The 26,500-nt window shown below is 47.4% G+C and overlaps 1 protein-coding gene across 1 annotated transcript in view; it reads left to right on the top strand.

Annotated features, from left to right (window-relative positions):
• The window catches only part of LOC118103181 (receptor tyrosine-protein kinase erbB-4), a 186,708-nt gene that overhangs the window by 102,373 nt on the left and 57,835 nt on the right, over window positions 1–26,500 (top strand). The window contains 2 exon segments of the mRNA XM_035149813.2: window positions 9,110–9,296; window positions 25,572–25,706. Of these exon segments, the coding sequence (XP_035005704.2) occupies window positions 9,110–9,296; window positions 25,572–25,706 (322 nt within the window).

Below are 26,500 nucleotides of genomic sequence, written 5' to 3'. Positions count from 1 at the left end.
ACACCTTGTGTTGCCACAAATCAGGACATCCATCTCCGATTAGGGCAATTTGATTCCAGAGCCATGGAGGACTTTAGAGTTGAAACGTGGCGTGCATCAGGCCTCCGCCATCATTTTCCACTGGAGGGAAAATGGCTGACAAATAATAAACTCACACACACACACACACATGCACACATGCACACATGCACACACACACACACACACTTCTGTGCACTCACACTATATAAGGAGACAAGACAAGATAAAATCTGACATGGTTGTAATCAGTCCCACAGCTGCCGGCTTACCTGCCCAGAATATATTTGTAGTTCACAAACTCTACTTTTCAACCAGGAGAGAAAAGAGTGAAGAACCTCTGGTGTGATAATTATAATGTTGTTATTTAAATAAAGATCTTCACCTCTTCTTACACGTCCTCTACAAGATCTGAATCAAACCAGCAAACCCGATGATCAGAGCTGCAAAAACTAAACCACATTTTAAATCGTCTTTACTTTGATTTTTATTTGTGAGTGTTCCTCGTTTTCACGTCGCTTTCTGGTCCTTTAAATCTTCTTTAAGTCCTGACGTCCTCTGTGCTCGGTGAGGACGTCTGCGACGGGAACAGGCAGCTGCAGACTGACACCCAGGGTGAACACGGGTGACATGACATGTTTATTATATCACGTGAACGTCCGGAGGGAGCCTGCTCAACAATCTGGCGGATAAACTAAAGTTAATATCATTTACACGCTTCTTCTCCGTGGACCGAGAGTGAAAAGCGTTCTTCTGATTCACCTCCTCACGGTGAATTCATTCATTCTGTGTCATTGCTGTGAATTTATCATCCAGGCAAACTCAGGTCCAAGCACCTGAAGGGGCCGTTAAACCCCCTTCTCTTCCCCAGAGGAGTGAAGTGACACTGGTCCTCCGAGGCCCCTGAGCTCCCCCTCTTTCTTCTCCCCTCGCTGGGCCCCTGCAGATTGGCCCCCGTCCTGTCGGGGATCCTGCCAGCCCCTCAAACTCTCCGTCCTGAGCTGGGATGACCGTGAATAACGAGGGGCTTAAATATGAGATACAGGAGCGAGGTGCTGCTGGAGATGAGAAGCTTCTCACTTTTTCCACCACGGCTACTGTCAAGGGAGCAGAGAGCCGCCCGTGGCTGATGTGCACTAGCTTTGTCACATAACTACATTATGTAGCGTCCCCAAAGGCCACGGCATAATGCGATACGCCGTGCGACTGTTGCTGGGTTGCTACAACAGCTTCGCCTCATGAGTTATGTATTAGTGTTTTCTCTGCAGCTTAAGGATCAGATACTGTACTGCTCTGTCACTGTTTTAGCTCTGCCTGCTAATGCGCTGCAAACGTTCCCCCTTGGTGATTTTAATTTCAGAGTCAGGGTCACACTGGAAATGTGTCTTGACAACGCAGACGCCTCACGGACGCCACTCATGAAGCGGCCTCATTTGAGATTGTCGGCCTGTCTGAGACAATAAATATCAGCGCCAGGAGCCAGTAGCACAGCTGCTGCTGGAGGCGCAGCCCTGGATGTCATCACACACACACACACACTGCACACCGCACACACACCGCACACACACACACACACACACACACACAGTCATTCCAAAGTCATTGTCAACACTCGTTGGTTGTGGTAGAACTGAGTGTGCGTGACTCACATCCATCCAGTGGCAGCTTGAGTCACTATAAAACAGCAGATTTTCATAGATTTTGATCCGTTAAATAAAACATAACTTATTATACTTTTACTTACTCAACAGCCTCTATCTCAGCTGTCAATCGTGACCTTTCACCCTGTTTTATATTACATCAAATAACTAAGTACAGATATAATATCTAACAACTCTTGTGCGTTTCATTTTGTTGCCTTTTCGTTGCGTCACATGGTCTCTGCCGGTGGGTTTGTCCGTCTCTGTTGTGACTTCAACGCATGACGAAGGAGAAACACACTCGTCTTCTCTTTTCTCCAAATGAAGAGAATCAGAAACACAGAAGCTGACGATGAGTGAGCCTCGCTTATTTGAAAAAGGAATAAAAAAAAACACATCCCCCTTTGAATAGTCCACACGTTGCCTTCCCGGTGTTGGATCAGGATTACGCCGCGGTTTGATGCGGGACACCGTGTGCGAGCAGACACTGTTCGACTGAACGCTCGTCCAATTAAAGTCGTTTGATTGAGCCGAGTGAGAAATTAACTTTTCCTTTCGGCCTAATGTGCCGGTGGAGAAGCTGAAACACCTGAAAGGGAGTGGATTTCAAGCCGCTCGGTGCCTGCGACATGAAAAGTGCTGCGTGGGTTCAAACCCCCTCGCCCCTCCACCCTCCACCCTCCGCGTTTGATGTGCTTCCCATTTGAAGTGAGCAAAAGGCCCCACCCCGCCCCCCCCGCCCACTTTCCACCCTGTTGATTCATCTCGCAGGAGTTCCTCGGGGTGCTATCAACAACTGTTCCCTTACAAGTTCCCTAAAAAGAGAGAACTCTGCACAAGCACCTGCGCTGAATGACTCACCGCCGTGTTCACCATGACATTCTGTGCAGCTGGATTTTTTCATTTCTCTCAAAGTCAATGGCCCTACTCGCCGAGGCCTTGATTTTTAAACAGGATTCCTCAAAAAAATCTTGAATGTCACACCCGGGTGCTCTCGGCATACTTAACAGCCAAACAGTCGCACGAGGTGAAGGAGTGCATAACTTCCCCGGCGCAGCTCATTCAAGTGAATTGGTAAACAGGTCCCCGCCCGCCCATTGACTTTGCCGCCGCGTGGAGGAGTCAGATTGCGGCGGCGCTCGGCTCGGATCAAACCACTGAGAGTCGGCAGTCTTTGCGGCGGCTGACATGCGCCGCTGCACTCTCCTTGACTCGCTGGCAGAGAGCTCTATATGTATGGAAATGAGCCATAATCACCATAATATGTGTCCCATCTCTTGTATTTTATAATGGAGTCATTACACTTTTTTTTCCCTCCGTGATGCCTTTTTTACCCCGTCTTCCTCTGCGTCTCCACTTTAGTGTCTCCCTCCCTCCTCCTCCTCCTCCTCCTCCTCCTCCTCCTCTCCTTCTCGTGCCATCTACCTCATTTGCACCCTCACTCATCCAGGTGACAGGAACAGGTGCACTATTAATTATGCTTTAAAATCTCCCTGGCTGTGTGCTTTCTGCAGATGCTCCGCTGCACCGCACCCTCCTAACCCTAAACTCCTCTTCCTCACACCCTTCCTCCTCCTTTCACTTCCTCTACCTCCGTCTCCTCTGGTGCAGCTTCTCACTCACGCTGTCGAACATCTCCTGCTAGTTTTATACATTCCGATAACGACTTAATTGTCTTATTATCTCAAGACATCAAACTGCTTCCATGTGATCATGTCTGACTATCTCATTATCTCGAGACAGCAAATTAGGAGTTGGTGGTGCTCATGTTTGCTTTCCGGAGGTAACAATTGAATTACCTTGTTATCTCAAGATATCAAACATTGTTTTCTCGTGAGCACGACTTAAATATCTCATTATTTTTCAGATAAGGGCGCCGTGGTGTTTTTTCGGGGGGGATCCAGCTGCTGCGCCCCACTGATGTTGTTTAGGAGTCTATCCAAATCCGCTTAGTCTGATGAAAGCAACACTGCGAGGAGGAGAGACCGGAGCAGATTACATTTTTAAAAACAAATAAGAGAGAATTAACCCCATGATGGAAATAAACCCTCCTGGATAGAGGAACATATACAAATGGGGAAATAACGCTGAGGTTCTGACAGCGGGACCAGTGTGACGCAGCAGGTGGGCGACCAATTCAATCACCAGCAGCCTCCACAACACGTTCACTGCTCTGTCTTTTCTTTTCTTGTTAAACCCATCTCTCCGTATTAGGAGAGAGTTTAAAAACAGGAGTTAGTTATTACATCTAATCCAGCTCTGTGCCCAAAGTGCTACTTGAAGCTATTTATGAGCATTTCCATTTTATTCTTCTTCTTACTTCTGCTTCACATTTGAGGAGGAAAATATTGAACTTTATGCTCCACCACAGTTTTTTTATGCACTTTTAACACTTTATCTGCAGTAAAAAAGTATCCTCCAGTGTTTAAGGGTATTTCTTCTTCATTTCCTGGAGAATCTTCAAATGCTTCATGTCTCTTAAAGCTGCACAACCTCAGCTAAAAGGTTACGAACCTTAAAATTATATATTTCTTTTATTTAAAATAGATTTTATCATGCAAACAACAAGATCCCGCAGACAGATAAAGGACGTTCTGGTGTTTTGCATTGCACGTACCGCAACATAATGATTGTGCAGTGAACAAAATGCAGAAGTGAAAGACAAAGGCTTTCTGCTGCAAGAAGAATTCATATTCTAGATAATATAGTTTTTATTTCAGATCCTTTTAAACTGGGATCATCATCAAACATCTTTCGCGTGATGTCAGACGGTTAAAACACAAACCAATGGTTCACAATCTCCTCTCATGTTATCGATGTCACATTTAAAACCCAAAAGGTCAAAGAGAATATCCAGTATATTTGTATCCAATATACAGTGCGGAGGAATATAGATATATATATATGTGTGTGTGTGTGTGCAGCACGACTTTGTTTTTCTTCTTTCCAACCACATTAATCATCTCACAACCTCTCAGATTTATCTCATGACCCTTTGGAGCGAGCGCAGAAACCAGCGGATTAAACTCTTCAACAGCCCAGTGCGAGGAGCTGATCAAATTAGTCAAACCTCAGTAAGCAGCAACATTAAAATACTGCTTACATACATATAATACAGTCAAATACAACTTAATATTAGTCAGACAGGTTATTATTCTACTTTTGACACTACTAATACTTGAATTCAGGATCTAAACTCGTGATGAAGCAGTTTTATTTCGTTGTATTGCTGTAACTTTATTAATAAACCTGTAAATCTCTCGGCCTCCACACATTCGCACATTGTTGATCAATTAGATGTTTAATTCTGAGGTGAACTGAGACAGGAAGTCGGCGTGCACGGCTCTAACCATCACAGCGTGCTCACCTCGATAAGATAAGATTATCCTATTAAAGCTGCATAATTCAGCTGCTTTATGAACTGAATATACATGTTCTTTCATTCACACTTCTCTTAAATTGCAGCGTTTTTTTTGTATCTAAATCTGGGGTGAAGCCCGAAGGCGATTCTTGGGAAGACAGAAACTGGGGGAATTTGTATGCAAATCCTCTGGCAGGGTTTCCTCACACTGAGTCGGATGAATACATTATTCCAGACATTCACGTCATTAGCCTAAAATCATCAAGCATTTTGGGGGATTAGTTTACGTAAGTGTCTGTTTCGTCGTATTTGACCTGAAGCTTTCGGCTCCTGAGCGCCGGTGACTTTACATTTCACATCTTCCTTCTTGCAGATAGAATTCCTGGTTCATTCCAACGCTGTCTTGAATGGATACGATTTAAATCAGAAGTATGAATCGCAGTTGTGTCAGGAGGGGTCACAGGTTCCCGGGCTCAGCAGCTCGGGGAGTTTGTGTTTCAGAGACGCCTTCTGTGGTGATTATACATTGTTGGAGTAAATGAAGCAGTTGCCTCGGCCTCGCTGCAGTCTCCTGCAGATACAAAGAGCAATTTACCAACATGTGAAATTCACATTTCGCCCCGAGCGATAACCGAACGAAGAGAGGAAACAAGCCTGTCGGGACCGCCTCGGATTCTGTTTGACTGAGTGCTCCACACAAGGCCACTAATTGCATGTGATTGATGGAGAAAAGCGCTAGAGGAAATGTTAAACTTGCAGTGCATTATGGGTAGTTGACCTGCGTGGACTGCGTCTTGTCTGCGCCTCGTAGCAGAGAGTGCGCGTGTTTTTTTTTCCCATCAGAATATATGAGGCTGGTATGCGTGTTCAGCGGATTCGGCTCAAACCCTCCGTGGCTCTCACCACACAACAACACTGGAATCAAAAGATCCAGACCAAACCCTTTCTGAAATAACGACCTGAACTTGTGTCAGACCGTGTGAAGGTTTTAACTCTTTCCTCGTTCGGAGACACTTTAATCACCGGGTTTTGGGTGAGGATGAAGGGGTGAGACGCGAGCGTGGGCGAGGCAGTCGAGGGTCCGTGCACCTTGTCGGTACAAATTACCCCCCCCACTCTGCTTGTTAAGTGTGTATTTTCTTCAGAATACAGGAGGGAAACACACCAGTTTATCTGCCCACCGTCCAGCTTGTTAAGTCTGAGCACATCGCCCACAAGGCAGCGGTGGGCAGCTTCTCCAAGTTGCATCGTTCAGCTCGTGTGTTTGTGTTTCTGAAACAGAGCGCGGTTGATGCGGCAGGAGGGGAAATGCAGGTGCTTGTGTTTACTTCCCTCCAGACCTCCCTCCCCCCCTCGTCTCCCTGCTTCCTCCCTCCTCCTCCAGCTCACAGGAATGCAGATAAATATTGATCCAGAGAGCGCTCGGAAAGAAACTATTTACAGCAACATAAGGAAATTAAATAGTGTCAAAGCGAAGGAAAATTACGGAGAAAGGGCAGAGTAATCCTTTAATTTAATTAGGTAAATTACATTAAAAAAAAAATCCTCTCTCAGTCTGTTTTCTCTTTCTTCTGCATCCTCTCTCCCTCTCTTCTCTCCCTCGCTCCGGCTGGAAGGCTTTCCTGCAGTTGCTAAGCAACAGGGAAACAGTTTTTCTTTGGTTTAGCCAGCGGGTCCCGGAGGCTGGCAGGGAGAAGGGGGCACAGTGGATGCACTGTGGAGTCTGCCAGCAGCCGAGTGCGTGCCCACAGCTGGGTCGGGTTATGGAGCCGCCTCCCCCTGTTCCCAGTCACAGCGCCGCTGGCCGGCACCTGGGGGTCGCGGCGGCGTTATAACGATAGCATGGCGAGCTCACGTGACACCCCCCCGGCCCCCAGCAGTAAACACGGGGTTGCAGCGGGGTCAACGCGAGGAAGTGGCGTGGCTTCCAACCACGGGAGCGGATCGACAAGTCCCCCGGAGATGACATCCTCATCCTCGCACACTGCTTCTGGAGGCTGAGTCATAAGTTGCACAGAGTTGCACGAAGTTGCACGACTCTCGAACAAACATAAATCACAAAGCACATTGGACAGGAAGTTATTTGAGCAGGGCTCCTTGACAGGCAGAGGAACACCTCGCTGGAGAACTCCTTTGTGCAATAAGTATGCTAATCAAAGCCTCCGCTGAAATGGATTCTGCTGCTCTTTTATTATGTTGTTCCCTCTCTCCTCGGGTGATTGACACATTGTAATCTTGCTAATAAGCACCTCCGCTGTCTGTTTCCTTCCCATTGTCTTAGTGCTACAATAGGCCGACGTGGCAGGTGCACAGCGCTGAGCGCTCGATATAGCAGCTAATCTCAGGTGCCTGCTATTATCCTGAAACGCAGGAGCTCGGCGTGCTGCGTCCCCACCGCCGGTCTCCACTGGGCGTCCCCGGGGCAGCAGCCAGTCAGACCTCCCTCACTCAGGTCCTCCCCCTCACAGCCAATCATCCACATCATTACTGGCCCCAACTCTGGAGCTGCCCGTTGCTTTGGAAACTTTGTCCATCGTAGTCTGTCACGGGGAGTTTAAATGATTTCTTTAAAATGACTCAGTTTGTGAATCTGCTCTCTTGTGTGTTTGCTGCTGGGATTCCACTGAGGGATGATGTCTTTGTAGTCACCTTTTACAAAGATTAAGAACTTTCTTCAAGATTAAGAACACTTGAAGAACGAGTACATCTTCTAACATGGAGGAGACACGTGAGCGCCCTCTACTGCATCCCGATGTTTTGAATTCAAACACGTCGTTACAATCTCCCACGCTCGAACTAACGATTTGAATAAAAAGCCACAGCTCTGTAGCTGCACCAGCGACCCCTACTGGTCGGTGTTGTCGTGAGGAAATAATGTGACTCTCTCTCTCGCTGGTGGAAAAGAATCCAAAAGAAAACCCACAGGAATTAAATTCTGTCAAGGCTGCAGACGATTGTACAAACAGATCTGTTTCCTCTCCTTCTTTTAAATGTAGTGTTCTAATTAGGCTTGTCAGTGGTGGTCGGTAAAATGTGTTAGTGTGGCATTTAACAGCTGTCGTATGTGTTTTGTGTGAGTTTCTGTGTGTGTCTGTGTGCGTCTGTGTGTGAGTGTGTGTGTGTGCGTCTCATCGAGCTCAGGCTGCTGTTTGAGTGACTCAGATGAATATTGCATGGCCACAGAGATGGAGTAGCAACAACAGCGGGGGACAGATGTGTTTGAGGAGACGTATGAAGCTTCCCTCTGCAGGGCTGTCCATGTTGATGCTTACTATCTTTGACCTTTAACCTTTAATGAGCGGAGGGAGGAGGATTATTATTATTCTGCCAGACAAATAATCACTGGTATGAATATAAATAGGTGAATTTCACAATAAGAGCATACATGTAGAATCATAATCTCAAATCCATTTTAGTCTTGTGATTGGTTATTTGTTTCTAAGATCCTTGTATTGTTGCTTCTGAAGCTCCAAACAACGGCTGGGAAACTTTAATCAGAGGAGACGTGTGATTAGTCTGTAGCCGAGGTGACATTTTAATCTTTTTGGTCTGTTTGGCCAAGTTTTTCAGGAGCCTGACATTTCAAAATGCAAATAGCACGCTCCGTGCCAGGGTCGGGCCGCTGGGTGACGCCACCGTGCGTAGCTGGGGGCTGACAGTCACACATACACATGAGTAAATACCTTTTAATTGCTGTAATGTAGAAAAACACATAATTCTTCTATATCTTTTATTAAATCAATGTGCTTGACAGAGTGGTCGTTCTTCTGTCTCAAACCATCTTTGACAGCGGCGTGCAGAGAACACACACGGCCACTTTTAATTACGGCCTGTCATCAAGGTAATTAGGCACCGCCCACCTCCCACGATGTCAACGTGATGTCGTCACAATGTTTCTCTGTAAACATCGTCATCGGACAATCCAGGGAAACTTCGCCCTCGCACAGAGAAAGAGCAGAACGTATGAAACTGTTAAAAGAAGAGTTGGAAGGAAAAGTGTGAAAAGTCTGTTTCTGCCAACTAGTTTCTAAAATCATACAATGTGAATTGACTGATATTGAATGTCCTCCTGTCGTTTGTCCCCCTGCAGTCAATCAGAGAGGTGACGGGCTACGTGCTGGTGGCCCTGAACCAGTTCGACTACCTGCCGCTGGAGAACCTGCGCATCGTCCGGGGCACCAAACTCTACGAGGGCCGCTACTCCCTCGCCATCTTCCTCAACTACAGGCGGGACGGGTACTACGGCCTGAGGCAGCTGGGCCTCCGCAACCTCACAGGTACGATTGATGACGCTGGATTATTTAAAGACACGCTGCAGGATCAGCACATCAGCGTGAAGCTCTTGCACTTTTCGCCTCTCGTTCTTTTTTTTTTCCCACTTCCCCCTCTCCGGAGTTAAACGGAGCAAAAAATGAGAGTCTGGTCGTGTGGATTCATTTTTCAGCCGCCTGTGAAATATTCCCTGCACTAGAACCGCTTGTGTTTGACTTGTTTTTACACCCAGATTTAATAGGGCCTTTTTAATTAAGTCACAAAATTGGAACTCAACTTTTGAAGCTACGTATCTGCCACCCTGGCAAATTAATCTCCTCTGTTGCTGTATGCAAGGATCAAATGTCTGCGAGGAAAAGTCCCATTTTCACATTAATTACATTTTTGTTTACACTCTCAAAAATAGGCCCCTTTCATGGAGGAACTTTTTGGAAGTGGTCGTGTTTGTTATGTTTTATGGATGAGCAGTTTTTTCTCTCATCATGTGAGAGGACTTATCTAAAGTGGACTGCGTTTTGCAAAGAGAGGCTTTGGTGTAATTTCATCTTGGCGTCGTGACCTCAGCGTCAGTTCATCGCTGTCTTAGCGGTGCGGTGACCTTCCAACTCCACTCACAATAATAAAAGCAAACACCATCTTCTCTTTATTTTCAAAGTGGCCTCTTTATTGTCTTCCTGCTGATCGCATCCTCTCCAGATTTTCTCCAAATAGCCAATTTCCTCGTTATCGCTATAAATGGTCATGAATTGCTCCCAGATTGAGCTGCGATGGCGGTCAGCCCGCTAAAAGGTTCGCCTCCTCCCGCACGCCGGGACTCGTGCGCTGCCTCTTTCCTTGGCGGCGGCATTACCATCGCTCCGGGAGAGAAACACGAGCTGTCACGGGGAGAAGGACAACTGTCACATACAATCTGAGGAGAGGCGGCGCGAGGGTCGCTCACAGAACTCCTTGCTCTGTTTGATGACACTCGGTCTGAAGTGACACAGAGGATGATGGTGAACAGAGAGAGGCTGAACGTGCGGGTCAGGAAGGAAACCGGTGAGTTCCAGGAAAACATGACGGCTGTGTCAGCTCTCGGTGCACAGGACGCTTCAACAGCCGACCGCAAACATGTGGAGAAGGAAGACAACGGAAGGCAGGAAAAGAACGGTCACATGTGGTAAACCGAACATCTTGTCATAAAGAATTAATAAACAGGCGGCCGCTCACAGCCAATTACATCTGTCTGGATTCAGACAGACATTCTTGTGCTGATCTCCGTGTTTGAGGAGGACTCACTAATCACAAGGAATAATTCTGAAGTAGCTCCGGAGCATTAACACAGGATGAGAGAGCAGAACAGTACAAACAGAATTTATAATTAAAATAAATTAAAAAAACACAACACAATGTTGGAGATCATGCGATGCCAGAGAATCAGAGTTGGATGGAATTTGCTGGATTTCTTTGTGGCACCAAAACAGGAGAAATATCGTTGTTCTTCCAGCACAAGTTGAACGGAAATCTTTGACAGTGTCTCTCCACGGCCAACGGGATAAAGAATCATGTCCAACACGTATGTCCTCCTCAGCTCAGCCAAAGAACAAAAGCTGACGCACACAGAAGCTGCCAGTCCTCCTGTGAATTCACCATTTACCAACGTGACGGCAGCTACTGTACATGTTGCACCTTTAAGGTTGGTTTGATGGCGTCGCAGTGCAGAGGAAGGATGCCAGAGCATGAAACAAGGAATCTGGGCTCAAACCCACCACGGGCCGACCACGTGGTCCGTGCCCTAAACTGCCAAGAAACCGGGACGCCTCTGCTCCATCCCCCTTTGTTGTATTTTGCCCGAGGCTTCTTCTCTGGCATCGATCCGCCCGCTTTGCACCACTCTCCTGTGGGTATTGCAATCTATCCTGCATCTATCCTGCGTTTCCGACTGCTGGCGATTCTCTGGCACATGTCTCACACTCGGTGGAACCCAATTAATTGCAGGGACAAACTCGAGCCGCGTGTCTTTGCCGTCCTCGTCCAGAGTTTGGGGGAACGGACAACGTGTTCAACAAGTGCAGTAAAACGTTGAGCGTGGAGGAGTCGGACAGCAGAAATTCATCCTGGCCTCTCCTGACTTTGCAGGAGCGTTCTGGTGATTGATGGCGGGGGATCAAACAGTGATCCACATTAAAGCTGGTGACAGATTTAGTGTAATAAGCTGTGTTTTATAGAGTCTGAACATGGTGATAAAAGACTCCTGAGAGTTTTAAGGGCAAGCTGACACCCTGAGCTGGTGCAGCAGGAGGACGTCTTCCATGTGGACCCGAGGAGAGCGAGGCCTAAGTGGACCTTTATCCCCAAATGACTCGTGAGGGGAAACTAGTGTTGATCTTTCTGCAGTCGACGTCTCCTGACCTTCAGTGTTCCTGTCACTCCTCAAACTGGGCTAATGAACGTGTTTTCTACAAACCACACACGCTGGTCCTATGCTACAGATAACCTGGATTGAGAGGATCAGGCACACAGACGTACGCAGGGGATGTCGAAGCTCATTACCTCCTGCACAAGATGCTGTGTTTTAAGCCCTGTTGCAGAAGACAACAAAAACCTGCAACTACCATCGATGTGTCGCTGAGAAAACGTGGATCTTTACCAGTTTTGACAGATTAGCTGCAGAATGTAAAGGAGTGTTGGGCCTTGGTGGAGGTATGAGATCATTCTAGTTTATTTCGGGGTTTTGTTTTCGTCATTTTTCCTCTTTCAGCTCCTGACAGAGTTTGGTCGTGTTCACCTACACTCTGAGGCGTTTCTTCCCCCCAAGGTGAAAACGTTGAATCATCCGTGCGCTTCATAAACTTCCTGGAATGAGGCGCAGATGCAGCTCAGGATTCCTCTTCTTTATGTGACTGAAAATACCCCCACAGAAACTGTGCTATCTTCAAATAATCCTTTCAAAGTACACATTGCATTATTTATTTCCACGATGTAGAATCCACATCTCCAGATTCCTCTTATTTTCTTGAATCGTCTCGATCCCCAGTGGCAGAGTTTACCTCCGGTTCACCGCTGTGACTCGGGCTCTCGTGCCCCCCCCCGGCCTCTTGTCTGACTGAAGCTCCACACATCTCCAATTTTAGCACACACACTCAGGGTGGTGCCGCACTCCGCTCGCCTTTGGACCAAATCCTCGGATCCCAGTGCCCCGCGATGCTGCAATTAAGCCGGATCCAACCATGCATATGGATCAGTGCTGTTCCTCCCGATTCCCTTCCCTCCTCAGCCTGGGACAAAAAATGAAAAATACACCATTCTCTCTTTTAAGCTCACAATTAGGTTCACACATTATGTTCCCTTCTCAACGCTCACATTTGCTCAGACTCACGCGTTATGCCTCTCACCACCTCCACCGCATCCAGAGGGCATGTGTACGTGCATATATTCAGCATTTCCCGCTGCACACAATACATTAAACAACAGCTTCACTGCTGCTCTATCCCTCTGTGGACCCGGCGCACAGTGGGAGTCCACAGAAAGCATGCAATTCAATTTGGCTGCGGAGTCAGTGTGCGTGCAGCTGCGTGGTCCTTATAGTAGCGGGGATATAAAGTAATCTGTGTTAAAGAAAAGCCTCTGATACTGACTTGTTCAGCTTTACCCTATTATGCCCCTGCAGCTCAGTGCACGGCTGAATAACCTATAACACACACGTATCGACACTGTGTGCATACATACAACATGCCTCGCTCCACACGCACACACTGCAGCGCTAATTACCCCCTGCTGTGCAGCAGTGGAGTTAATAACCACCATAACACTCTGAGAGCTGATGCGTGTGGAATGGGTTTTCACATCCAGTTCAGATCCCGTTCGTCTCTTTCTTCACTTAACTTTGTTTTTTTTTCAGTTTTTCTGGATGAACGCCAAATGGCTCAGTTTGCCCCCAAAGAGAGCGCCGACTCCGGCTTCCCATCTGGTCGCCATACCAGCCCCCTTACTCCTCACATGCAGAGAGCCAATTACCTCTGTCTGCCGCCCCCTTCCTTTTCGTCTATCACCGCTCCGCCCTCTCACCTGTGGTGCTTTCTTTAAGGCTCACTGAGGCCGTGGTGACACCGCCCCCCCGGTTTCTCCGCCTGGCAACAGCCCAGCCGCCCTCCGATTTAAGACTAATGATTCACGGGCGCCGTCCTGCTAATTGCAGCGTTTCTGTGAGCACTTTGAATGCATTTAGGCCGAATTACCAACAGCAGTCGTTGCTGAGATGAATTGATTAATACACTTCTTTTTAATTAACCCCATGCGCATCTTCATTTTTAGAGCATGACTATCGATCCACCGGCGTTCTAAGCACTTTCTCATCTTCAGAGTCGCTGTGCAGCTAAATCAGCAAAATGGAGATCGGTCTTCATTTTTATGCAGGAAATCAAAAGCACAGCGAGTTATTTAGACACAGAGACACTATTTAGTTCTATGATAATCAGAGATGTGAAACCTTTCTCCTCAGGGTTATTGAAGATGTGGGATAAAGGCTGCATTTGGTCTTTACACTAAATCACTTCAGTTTGTTGGAGCCGTAGTTGCTGATGAAGGGAAGGATGCATTTGAGTCGGTGTAGTCGTGCTGCTGAGCCTCAAACCTCCACCAAGGCCCGACATTCATTTAAAACCCACATTCTTAGATCCTCGTATCCTCGAGGTGAGATAGAAATCAAACACACACCTGAAAGAAGAATCCTGCAGCTCATCTGAAGACCGATGCTTATCTGCATCTTCATCAGAACTCGGTGCTTCAGAGCGATACACTCGTACACAATGAAAAAGAAACAAGGGGGGGAAAGGAAGTGTTGGTTATTGAGTTTGGACTTTGTATAGAAAAAAGCCCGACTTCCTCTTTACTTAACATAAAGCTCGCGGTGTGATCTCCAAAATGTGGCGTAATTACAGAAAGATCAAATAGAGCAAAAGCGGCTAATGCTAATACCCACTCTGGCTCCGGACTGTTATGAGGGAGAGTAGAGGAACGGGGCCCATTAATAATGAATCCAGTGTCATCATTAAGGCGCCAAATGATTAAAACATATCTCCCAGCTTCAAACGCTGCTTTGCTACCCTAGAAAATGCTGCAGTCGTGGATCTGCAAAGCAAGAGAGTCCTTCATTCTACTGTGTGAAATAAAGTTTTGCTCTTTTTATTCTTTCATCTTTACCCCTTTTTTTTTTCCCTGAGCGTTAAAAGACCAAAGCAACATCTTCTCCTTTTGAAAGGAAACAACACTCCAGTGTCACGTTATGTGAAGCAACAGGCGTCTCTCTCGGATTTGAACTTCCAGGTCGGACGCACGTCTCGTTCCTGACTCGTCTCGGTCGGTGATGTCACCTGAGCAAACACGGTCCGACCACAACAACCTGTCGTCGCTCGGCGTCTCATCTGGAGACAACGAGAAAGGGGACGCTCATTGACATGCAGGCGCACGATCGGACGCCATTTCTGATCCCACAGTTTATGTTCTCATCTCTTTATCTCCCGTTTTGTCCACCCCAGAAGTCATTGTAATGCCATCGCTGTGCTCTGTCTTATCAGCGCTGTGCTGTCAGCGCTGTGCTGCCGTTTGTGTTTTGTGTTCCGATGCTTTGACAAGGAGACCCAAGGGGCGTCTGGGTTTGTTTCCATTCGAGGCTGTGGCTCGTCTACAGGGAGGGCAAACCACACCTAATGGAATGGTAATGGCCCCCCAGGGCCGTGTGTCCGCGGCCCCGTGCACTGCTCTCAGATGTTGGGTTTCTCTTCCTCCGACCGACGTACCGCGCCTCGTAGGTCAACGTCGGCTGACCCCGGCTAACTGAGCTACCTTCATGCAGCGACAGGCCCCCCTGCTGAGCGATAACGACCTTTAACCCCTTTATCTTGTTTACTATCACTGATGAGAAGCTTCCTACTGATCCTCCTGCAACCTTCCTGAGGCTGTGGTCAATCCTCTCATGTCATCAGGAGTTACCCCCACCCCACCCCACCCCTATCTCACAATGCTAAAGAAAGTCATTCAAATCTTTGATGAGCCTCTTTTACCACATTTATTCCTGGATGCTTCCCGTCGTCCAGCTCCCTGCCAGAATTCAAAATCTTGGCCCATGTCCCATCCCTCTACCAAGTTTTATTGAAATCCGTTGAGTATTTTGTTTTTTGTGCATAGTCCTGCTGACAAACTCACAAACAGATGGACAGGGATGAAAACACAACCTCCTTGTTGGAGGTAATAAAGTTTCTGCTTCTAATAAAACCGACAACCTGCATCGATGTGCTAAGTTCAGTTTCCCGGCACAGAGAGAGACTTACGTATATACATCCTCTGAGCTCGTCTCAGCAGAGATCGGGGAGAGACGATAATAAATATCTCCCTCAGGGGAACTTAAGCCCCATTCAGGCTGGATTTATTCCTCTCGGCGAGGGAGGAGGAGGTGGTGGGATTTTAATACTACCATCACTGCTTAGTGATTTTAATCCTGCAGGAGCACGTTCCGTGTGTCGGTACTTCTTCACCCCCACACCGGTGACCATTACAGTCACAATCACCTGCTGGTTTCCTGCAGACTCGCTGGTCCTCCTCTCATTTACGTCCCGTCTGGAGCGATGCTGTATTTTAAATTGGAACCTGACGAAAGATGATTCTTTTTCCTTTTTTTTAAATCAGCTCAGTGTGAAATTTGGCTTGAAAAACGTTTCTGTTGATGTTGTAGTTTATTTACAGATGGACAGACAACAGGTGAATGAGAATACTACATGTCTCAAGGCAGAAGAAGACAAATGAGAATAAGAACGAGGCAATAATGAGCTTGTTTCTGAAGAACTGAAATGTCTGGTAAATGTTAACGAATAGATTATAAACGTTGACTCAGTAAATTGAAAGAGTAAGTGTTGAGAGTAATTATGTGAAAGAAACGAGGGAGTGAGAAAGTCGAGGGTCAGACTCAGTTTAAAGTTTTCTAATCTTTTGTTGTCGTCCTCCCGGCTCGTCTCCCTCTAACTCCACTGGTTCTGTTCGGGGCGAGAGAGGCTGAGTGAGTCAGCGTTTCCAGCCGGCAGTCCTCGGAAAATCCCCCCCAATCAAACCAAATAACCATGACTTCATCAAACTCACTCGTTAGAGCCCAATTCATTAGATTGACTCTTGACTTTCTCCCTTTTGTAAATGATCCCGACTACGAGCTGTGAGATTTCACTTTGCTCCTCGACAGAAACTCAACTCGGGGTCGAACCAAACAACCTCTGGATCCACGACAAAGACAAAGAACTTCCACCGACGTGTAGCTGAGATCCACCATTTTACTTCCATTTCCTATTCCTGTTTGAAAAAGCCCCAGTGGAGATCTGTCGACCTCATCGGCATGTGGAGTGCAGCCAATCATCACCACTGACGAATATGTCTGAGCAAAGCATCTGCAGGAGAAGTCACAGAAGACGAGGAAGTTAAAATACGTTTGGACGTGAGCTGGACCGAGGCCCAGAACCTTGCACTACGTGTACCATCGAACCAGATGGAGGCAATTCACTGGTCATAGTTGATTTGCTGGGGTGTGTGTCTGCGTGTGTGTGTGTGTGTGTGTGTGTGTGTGTGTGTGTCCGTCTCCGTGTGTCTCAAACTACCCAAGTGGGGGGATGAGTGCTGCAGCTCTGTGCCAGGAAATGACAAATTGCCCATTTAGCCCATTGTAAGTGTCAGGTCTAATGCGGAGGGTTAGCTCTGTTTCCAACACTTCTTAAGCGCTTTGCTCCATGAAAATATGTAGTGAGCCCAATTTGAATAACAAACCGCGCGTCGGACGAGCGGCGTGTGTTCCTGCACACGCACGTTAACGCTCTCCAGGAACCCCTTTTTTTTACATTTTGTTTCCTGACTCAAGAGTGGACATTTAATAATAGCCCACATTTCAAGTTGTGTGGCGAGCTGCTCAGCAGCTTCACTGTCTTGATGGCCCCCCCGACGGTCCGTGCACAGTGCCCTCTAAATTCTACTTTCATGTTCTCAGCTTGGGCAGTTTTACCAAAAACATTATTTGCAGCACAATAACGGAGAGTGGGCCGCCTGTCGGAACGCTGCTGTTCAAACCACCCGTCACCGCGGCTGCAGGAAAACATGGCGGCACAGCACTTCTGTGCCGGCTGGAGACGGCACCTGGCAATTTGTTTGATGAGTGAGTCGCTTTGACCTCTGGGTCCCCGAGACTTATTAAAAACTCTCAAACTTCAAAAAGACCACATAACTGCTAAAATGTTCAGATTGATCCTTAAAAAGCTCGCACCTTTTAAACCAAATTTCAACAAAGTATAATTGTAGAGTGAATATCTTCTGCACTAATGCCTCCACCGGCACACACACACACAGGAGCGCGCGCGGTGGCGTTGATCATCGAAAACCACTGCTGCTCGTTACGCTGATTAGTATTCAGCGGCGCCCCCATCTCTTTGGCTGGCTCTTTTGTTTGCCCGTGCTGATTGGAGGGCCTCTGGTTAATTCAGATGCAGGGAAGCGGTGACAGAAGAGGGCTTATTAGGGCCGCGAGCCCGTCCCACCTTAAGTGCAGAGTCTCCACTTCCATTTTCATTTGCCTCCATTATTGAATTTGCTGCCTTCTCATTTGTCCTGATTGCATTTTGTGTCACCTCTAAAACATAAAAAAAAAAAATCTGCCTCCCTCACCGGGGCTGTGACGCTCAGGTGACTTACATCATTACAGTGAAGTGAAGGAACAGGGGAAAGTTTGGAGACGTTTCTTTATCCTTTCAGTTTGTTTTCTAACACACTGTAAATAGAATGATAAGATGGACGACCCCTCTCCTCCTCCTCCCACCACCCAGAAATGAAGCCTAAATATCTGGGATACCAACGCCTCCATCTTGCGTGGTGACGTCATTCGGAGCCAGAACCTGTAAAGTACTGATCACTTGAACAAACCCAAGTGGGATAAGAACTGACGCACACGACAGGAACCATCCAGAAACTGTTTCCATGAGTCAAATGAGTCAGGATATGAAAATGCACCTTCTGGTTTCCTGCGTATTAATCTTCCTGTAAACGAAGCCCTCCGTTGTTCACGTTACATTTCCTCTAAACTTTAAAACTCACCCTCCGCCTGTGTGTGTGTGTGTGCAACCTGCAGCTTGTTCTGGAAAGAGACGCGGAGCAGGGAGGGTGTGAACGTGTGTGTGTGTGTTTGTTTATAAGACAGAGACGAGAGCGGACGGGTGGAGCCGGAGTGGGTGGAGGAGGAGAGGAAGAGTGATGGCAGGGATTCATTTAGCATCCGTCGAAGCTATAAGTTAGAAAAAAATAGAGTGTCATCTGCCTCCTTCAGCGCAGCTTCCATAATCTCCTAACACGGAGCATTTTTCATAAGGATTCATCGCGAAACAATATCATTCGAGACTGCAAAATTTAATCAGGGGCTTTAAAACACAATTATGGTTATCAGGGAGGACACGGCGGCGGCGCACTGGATGGTGGGAGACGGGGTGGGAGGAGGGAGATGGAGGGGACCTCCCCCGCACTGTCTGCGCCCTAGTGCTCCTCTCCCATTTGTCACCCGGCACAATATCTCTTTGGCTGGCAGAGCTAATAATGGAGAAGTGTGGAAACGGGACCCTGGAGACCCACCTCCGCCTTTCCGTGAAGATCAGATAAGTTCTCCTCAAGTCAGGGGCCCCGCAGCCACTGTGGATTTGCTTGTAAGGATTGTATCATTTATAAAACACAGCGCGACCCTTTGTCAGCTTTTTAGGTGTGTGAATAATGCAGCTCCTTATAAAAGGTGCAACTGCAGGAGCAAAATGTTTCCTCTCCCGGAAAGAGCGGCTACTCGCTCTGCACTCTGAGAAGTTCATTTCATTTTGGTCACTCGTCTTCACCAAACACCCTTTGTTTTTTGCTGATGCTTTTCTTTTTTGCGCCTCGAGGCAAAACTAGTTGCCTTTTACTGTCTCTATTATCTCAGCAATCTGCAGCCATTTATCTACCGGCGGCTTGTTTGCAGTCTGGAGACTTTACACTTATTCATGGGATTTGAGAAGTCGTTCTCACTCAAGCAGCCTCTTTCTCTGCAGCCCCTGCGGTTTCTTTGCGTCTTTAGAGTAAACATGCTTGGAGGCACTGTACAGTGTACAGTGGAGTGCTTCACAATTACACACGGGGGGGGGGGGTTGGTTCCTCTGGGACCCGCTACTTGTTTTCCTCTCAAGTCATGTGTTTACCTCACATTGTGGGGTTTCTCTTTCTTACTGTAAATTGGCTTCATTTTAAATTGAAGATATTTAGCAGGTGCACGCCTGAATTTGCACAAACACTTGTGTGTGAGCCTCCTCTCGCTCGGTTTCCTTTCTGCTGCGGTGTGTTTCATTCGAGTCAGTATTTGTATGAGCATTGCAGCCATAAGATAAAAGAGATTTTTACACTGAACTCCTTACTGTTCCCTCGGTTCTACTCCGGGAGTTGCAGCGTTCTCTCGTTGCCTCCTATACGTGTGAGGAGTTCAAAGTGCCGGTGTGAAAAAGCCTCGAAACGGACGCCGCTCGAGCTATAATTCAACTTCTGCGTAGAATCGTGTTATTTGTTAGCGTTTGTCCACTGTTCCTCCCGCTCGCTCCCTCTCTGAGGTTCGTAATCTCTACAGGTGATTGTCCGTGTTATCCGAGAGCAATTGGAAATGTTGCCTGGGCGCGAACACAATCTCTCTGCGTCACCGCCGCCGTAACTTTACTCCTCTGGCTCTCGTGAGAGTCATTATTTTCCAGAGTCACAGATTTGTCGCCATTTCAGTAATGCTCATCGGCGTTCCCTGAAGAGGTTGCACTCTAAGAAAATGAAGGCAATTTGTTTCGTTCCCCAGTTCGGCACCTTCTGTCATGCCAGCTGTCGGCGCTGTGTCACAGGCCACACAGAGCACCAGCAACTGATGCATGTAAATGACTGCGGAGAGTTTACGTTTCTCTTAGATACCATAGGCTGGAATAAAAGTCTGCAAATAAAGCTTTGGCCTGCTGGGTCGACAGTAAAACCATGGAAACAGAAAAACACTGTGAAAGGATTGTTTCTGCACCATTAATCTCTTCAGTGCATCTGCAGAGTTTTACTTTTTAACAAAAATACTCTTTTTACCCGCTGACTCATTCCAGTTGGTTCAAATTTGCCTCTGTCAGTGAAAGACCTGCAGATATTTCACAATAAAAGGGCAATCCAAGAGGCTTCTGGCTTCACGTTCAGGCCATTGTAACCTTTGGGAGGCTTTTAATGTGAAACGAGAGCAGGAAGTGTTCACATTCAGTGATTGCAGCAACGTAGAACCTTTAGGTGCATCCAGAATTTAACAATAACAGATTTATTTACTGTGGAGGAAACAGCAGCACCAAATTAAAATCAGTATCTGACTAGAAAACCATAAAATATATTTATGAAACAAGGAAATTTACGGCCTAGGCCGCGTGCACACTGGATCTTGCCGGCGTTTCTATAAAGCAGCGAAAGGTGCTTCCCTCGGGGCTCTTTACATTTCTCTCTGAAGCTCGGAGTGATTAATTGGCGTTTAAGAGGTAAAGCCCTCGACTTAACTCCTCAGCTCTTCCAACAAACGCCAGGCGTTGTGGAAATGATGCAGCCGAGCTCCAGGGTGCGTTCTGCTGTGGGACAGGAGGTGTTTGTCAAAGGGGCTTTGTTTCACATACGTGACGTCTGCATGGGCTTTCCATGTCTGTGTGTGTGTGTGGTTAGGAGAGGAGGAGGAAGAAGGTGCAGCAGGGTGTGGAGAGAAAGAGTGATCATCTCCATTTGTCTGTTCCCCCGTGCTCAGCAGGTCCCAGAGAGGAAGCACATGTCGTGGGGCCGGGTGTGTGTGAGGGGGGGTGCAGGGAGGCTGGAGAGATGATAGTAATCAAAAAGGCGAACGGGGGAATCGCCCAAACGTGCTCGGCTCCAGCTCTCTGCTACGTGACGCCGCCGCCCCAGAGACGAGACAATACCGGCAAAGTGGGGGACTCGTCACTCGAGGACAGATCACTATTACAGCCTTATTCATCAGCATAATTAGAGAGAGAAAGGGATGTGGGACGAGTGGCCAGCAGCGCTGATGAAAGCTCGTCAGCAGCCTCCCTGCAGAGCCGTGGCCACTGATTGGTGCCGGGCCGTCACCGCCTAGAAACTATTTCAAGAGTCGGGCTCTTCGCTCGGCCGAACCACAGTAAAATGACCTTAATTGGCTGCAGAGGTAACTTAGCACCGGATCGTCTCTGCTCATTGGCCCTTATCGTCTAATTTGAGTGTGTGTGTGGACAATAAATATCTCACCTTCTCCTCTTCCTGTGTCGCTCTTATCTCTGTTTATAGCTGGACATGATCACTCAGGGCCACTGGGATATCGTCCTCTCCTCACCATTCACCATCTAGAAATAAAAGCTTTCTTCTACGGATGTGTTTCCAATGTGCAGGATGAGAAATGGTTATTTACTTCTCCGCGTCCCCAACATCTGCAGATTTCATTTAAAACCAGTATTTTGGCCCCATACTAAGTTCATTTGTCGACCACTCAGACAAACTAACAGCAGGTAAATCATCAGATTGACTCTGTGTGGAATTATTCTGCAATAATAAAGGAACAAGATTGGAATCACGCAGCCGTGACCAACAGGTAAACAGTGTGATATAGAGCCCACCGTCTGTTTCCTGTGTGCTGATCAGCAGAGAGGGAAACCGTGAGATGGGATCTGAATACAATTAGTTTTTACTTTTATCCAGGTTATTAGTATTCTGAATATTGCTTTCATTAGTGTATGATTACCTGATATAACAATTGTGTTTTCGCTGAGGATCCATTTGTCCATTTTAACAACATTTCTCGGCCCAGTTTGCTCTCTGGAAAAGTTGGAAGCTTTGCTCAGCAGGATTTCCTGTGTTCATTTAAGTTTAAATTAAGTAATTTTCACGTAACTTTTACACGTTTTAAGGAGAAAGGCAGTAAAATTACTTCTAAAACTTAAATCCATTAACTCATAGTCAGATTGTCCCCTTTTAAACGATGAGATTCTCAGATTCTATCCATCTTCTCCTCCAGTGACTAACTCATCCTCCGCTGCACAGCTCCACTTCAAATCTAATCTCTGATTCAACAAGACATTTCAACTTTCTCCTGCTTCCATTTCTTTTTCCTCCGTCACTGTGCGACTCTTTGTTTTACCGCCAAGAGAGTTGGAGCAAAACTCTGCACCAGAAACAGTTTAGAACAAACTTGACCTGAGCATACGGCAGCCGGGCCCCGGTGGCCCCGGTGGCCCCGGTGGCCCCGTGCACACATAAAACAGCATCGCTGGGAAGCACGTCACCCGGCGAGGCGCTCGGCGAGGCGCCCGGCTGAACTCACGGCTTCGGTGGAACACAGGCGATCAGACGGGAGACAGGACTTTCCTTTTGTGTCCGTTTTCTAAAAGCGGCAAAGTTCATCAAAGCAGCGTTTTTCAGTCGACGGTGCAGAGCTGCACGATAGCATCAGTGAGAGCTCCACAGTCCTCCCACTTTGCTTTTCTTCAGCTCAAATCATTTCTCTTTGGTTGAGCAGAATTCAATTAAAATGAAAAAGTGCTATTGCTATTTCTATTATGGAAATGTAGAATCACTTAAAGGAACTCAGGAGGTTATCTTTAATATTGTAAAGTCTGAAATCTGCCTCCAAGCTGCTGCTTCCCAAAGAAACAACACCTCGCTCCTGCCGGTCTTACTGTCATGTTCTGTACTTTACTTGTGACCAGCACTGAACGACCCTGTAAGCATTGATTGAATGATTTAAAACGTGATGTGGGACAATGCAAAACTAGAATGTGACTCAGTAGATCTCAAACCTTCGCCCAACAATCCCTTAAACTTAGGGTTATGTTCATTTGGATATAGATCTACAAACATATTAAGTGTTAAAAAGACTTTGATCATCTTGTCAGTGTGTAGTTTTACTCCCTAAATCAAATGGATATAGTTTGAAAAGTAAGAATCTAAAAAGTTTTGGAATCATCCCGTTAAATAACGGACTCAGTTTTGTTGTGCTGGGCTTTAACCGCCCCTCCCTCTCTCTCTCTCTCTCCGTCCTGTTGTTCCCTCTCTTTAATGTCCTCCTTTCTTCCGATGCAGGACAATAGCTTTTACGGCCGCCTCGTGAATCAAAGAGTGCAGAGGTGGTGGTGGTGGTAGTGGGGGGGGGTGTTGCGGTGGTGGATCGGCTGTATATCTCCCGACCTGATGGGAAGATCGAAGCTTTGGGAGGGCGGGGGGGGGGGAGGAGGTGATACTCGGGGATGATACTCGGGAGGAGCGCTGGAGTGTTAATGAATGACCACCTGATACAGGCCTGTCATCCCACTGGAAGAGCTAGTGCACTCGGCTGGATGAGCAGCGGCGGTGGCAGCTCGTGCGGTGGCGAGGAGCACGGCGGGTGGATCGGGACGCTATGAAGAGCGTCTGGAACCGAGCGCGTGCAGAGGGGAGGGTAGCGTGGAGCCATGGACCACCGTCTTCAAACCGTCTTTCAGGTGTTGCCCCTCCAGAGCCGAGCAGCCATGTGAATCGTCCGTCCTCAATCTCTTGCTACAAACCACCAGACAACATCTGCTGAGTCTGTGGTCTAACGTCACATAAAACATTTCTCTGAAGCTTCAGGGTTTTGCAACGTGGTCAGTAGGTTTCTCTTCACTTTTAAAATTACAGCTGAAGACCAGAGGCCGCTCACGTCAGGATCTCCTGCCTGGCCACACTCACTGTAACCTACGTTTATTTCTCAGCAGATAGAAACATGAGATAAAAACCTTCTGAAAGCTGAAACCTTTGGCTTTCATTATGAATCATTGCTTTTGCCTTGGAACGTGGATTTGACTGGAAATGTCAAACATTTTAGTGGGTGAACATCATCTATATATAATCTGAAGATGCTTTAAAGACAAAAGAGAGAATGAAATGTGTCTTCAGTTTATTCTCAGATATAAAGTCAAGGCTCTGTCACATCGGCCACCTCTTATTTCTGCTGACACTGCACTCCACGTGCTATTTGAATAAAGCACCGCCTGTCCATTTTTTTCTATCCACTATCCATGAATGTAAAACACCCCCTGATAAATCGTCCATTGTGACGGGAACATGATTACATGAAGCCGCGGCTGTAGGCCATTCAGCGGGCAGACGGAGCGCCGTGTCACCTCTAAGAGGACTTTGAATAAATGTCCCCGTCTCCACCAAGGCCCACTTCCTTAATCAGGGTGTCGGATGGTGATGATTAGCTTCCTGCTCGCACGTTCGCTTCCCGGCCTCTGAATCGTCCCTGTGACTCAATCACTGTTAATAATCTTCCCGGGGAGATAATACCCCTTCTTTACCTTCACATAATCCAGCTCTAATCTCAACCACATTGTCACTTTTCCCTTTTTTAATATCAAATTTCATTTATTCTGACAAGTGCTTTCCTGGAATCCGGGCGGTACTCCATATTGAAGGGGAAGGGAATCATATCTAAATCCCTGAGCGAGGTTAAACAATACACCGGAGGAAGAGTCACCAGCGAGGAGGGGGTGGGGTGTCGCCTCTTCTGCCTCAGGTCACGGCTTCAGAGCGAGGTGGGGGATTACCGCAGCATCATTTCATTCAGTGTCCGTTTCCAAAACCTGGATTAGCAGCAGGGGGAGAGATTAGTGTTTGTTATCGTGCTTCATGTGCAGGCATCTGTTAAAGCCACTCCTCCATATTTGTGCTATTAAGCAGATATCAGCGGCGATGCAGCCCCCCGCTCACATCAAGGCGTGTGGAGCAGGTCGAGAGATTTAAGGCCATTCCCTATATTTCAATTTAAACAACCAGTAGCCGATGTAACGCAGCGTTTAAGCTGCAGGACTCACACCAGTCCTCGTTCACTAAACGCTCCCGTATCCGCAGCCGTTTACTTTTCCAGTTTTAATTAACTCAGCGAGGATCCGATGTCTGGCAGTGGCATTCAAACTCATTACCTCTAATTCTCCAGCTGAGTAAAAATACTTTCCTTCTGAATGCATAATGGGGCTGTTTGTGAAATGGATGTTTGGGTGAAGTGCCCGTGTATGAAACATGTTGTCGAGTGAGAGCGTGTGTCTCATTCATCTTCATGCTCAGATGCACGTGAAGGAACACGGTGTGCATCATGCTACTTTGAGACGTGGGAGCGATGGGAGTTCACCTTGAGCTATTGATTTTCTGCCTCCATGTACATGTACTGTATATCCACGCCTATGTGCTCATGTCTCTCCTCTCTCTCTGTGCAGAGATCCTGAACGGGGGTGTTTACGTTGACCAGAACAAATTCCTGTGCCACGCCGACACCATCCATTGGCGTGACATTATCAAGAACCCCCAGGCCGAGCTGCTGGTGGTTCCCTCCAACAACAGCAACCTGGGATGTGAGTACAAAAACAGTAGCTTTGGATGAAAATCAAAAAACGCTGGTGTGTGAAATGTGATGGCGAAGGCTCACATAGCAGCAGCAGCAGCAGCAGCGGTGCCCTCTCCCTCTTTATTCATTCTGTTTGCCTGGTGGTCATTTGGAAGCAAAATCACATAGTGTTAGATCAGCGTGTGAACCTCTCCATTGTGGTGGCTCTGCAGCGAAGCCCATGGAGCTGCTGTCTGCTGCGCTCGCCTTAAATCTCAGTGAATCTGACAGCTGGTTTGAAGCTGCCCTCTCCCCCCACCGGCCTCGCCCCCTCTCCCGTGGTCCCTGCAGTCCCTCAGCTCGCTCTGCTCTGGACATTACAGGCATCGCTATCCGGCGGCAGACACTCCCTGTCAGAGAAAGCGGCTGTTAAAGACGGAGCCTCTCCAACTTCTCTGCACGTTCTTTATGGCGAGCTTCTTGCTCACTTTAAGGGAGCGGCGAGGAAACTGAAGAGGAGTCTTCAGGCACAAAACGCGAGAATAGACGCGAGGGAAACGTGGAAAGATAAATACTATTCCTACAGCATCGCCCCCTGTACACCACGACCTCTCTTTGTTCTACAACCTGAGCAGAACGTAATCTGCACCGTGTTGCCAGCCGGTTTCTCTAAAATAAGACTTTTTAAAGTACACGTGTAAAATAAATTGCTATTGTGTTGATGAGATGGCAGCGTGAGAGGAGGAGGACGAAGAAAAGGCAACAAAGAACGGAGGAGGTGGGCCAAAAAATGACAAGAGAGCGAGTGGGAGTTGAGGTTGC

This window comes from Hippoglossus stenolepis, chromosome 24, assembly GCF_022539355.2.
Source record: "Hippoglossus stenolepis isolate QCI-W04-F060 chromosome 24, HSTE1.2, whole genome shotgun sequence".
Lineage (NCBI taxonomy): Eukaryota > Metazoa > Chordata > Actinopteri > Pleuronectiformes > Pleuronectidae > Hippoglossus > Hippoglossus stenolepis.
Note: the sequence above shows the minus strand (reverse complement) of the source record. Positions and strands in the feature narration are given on the sequence as shown.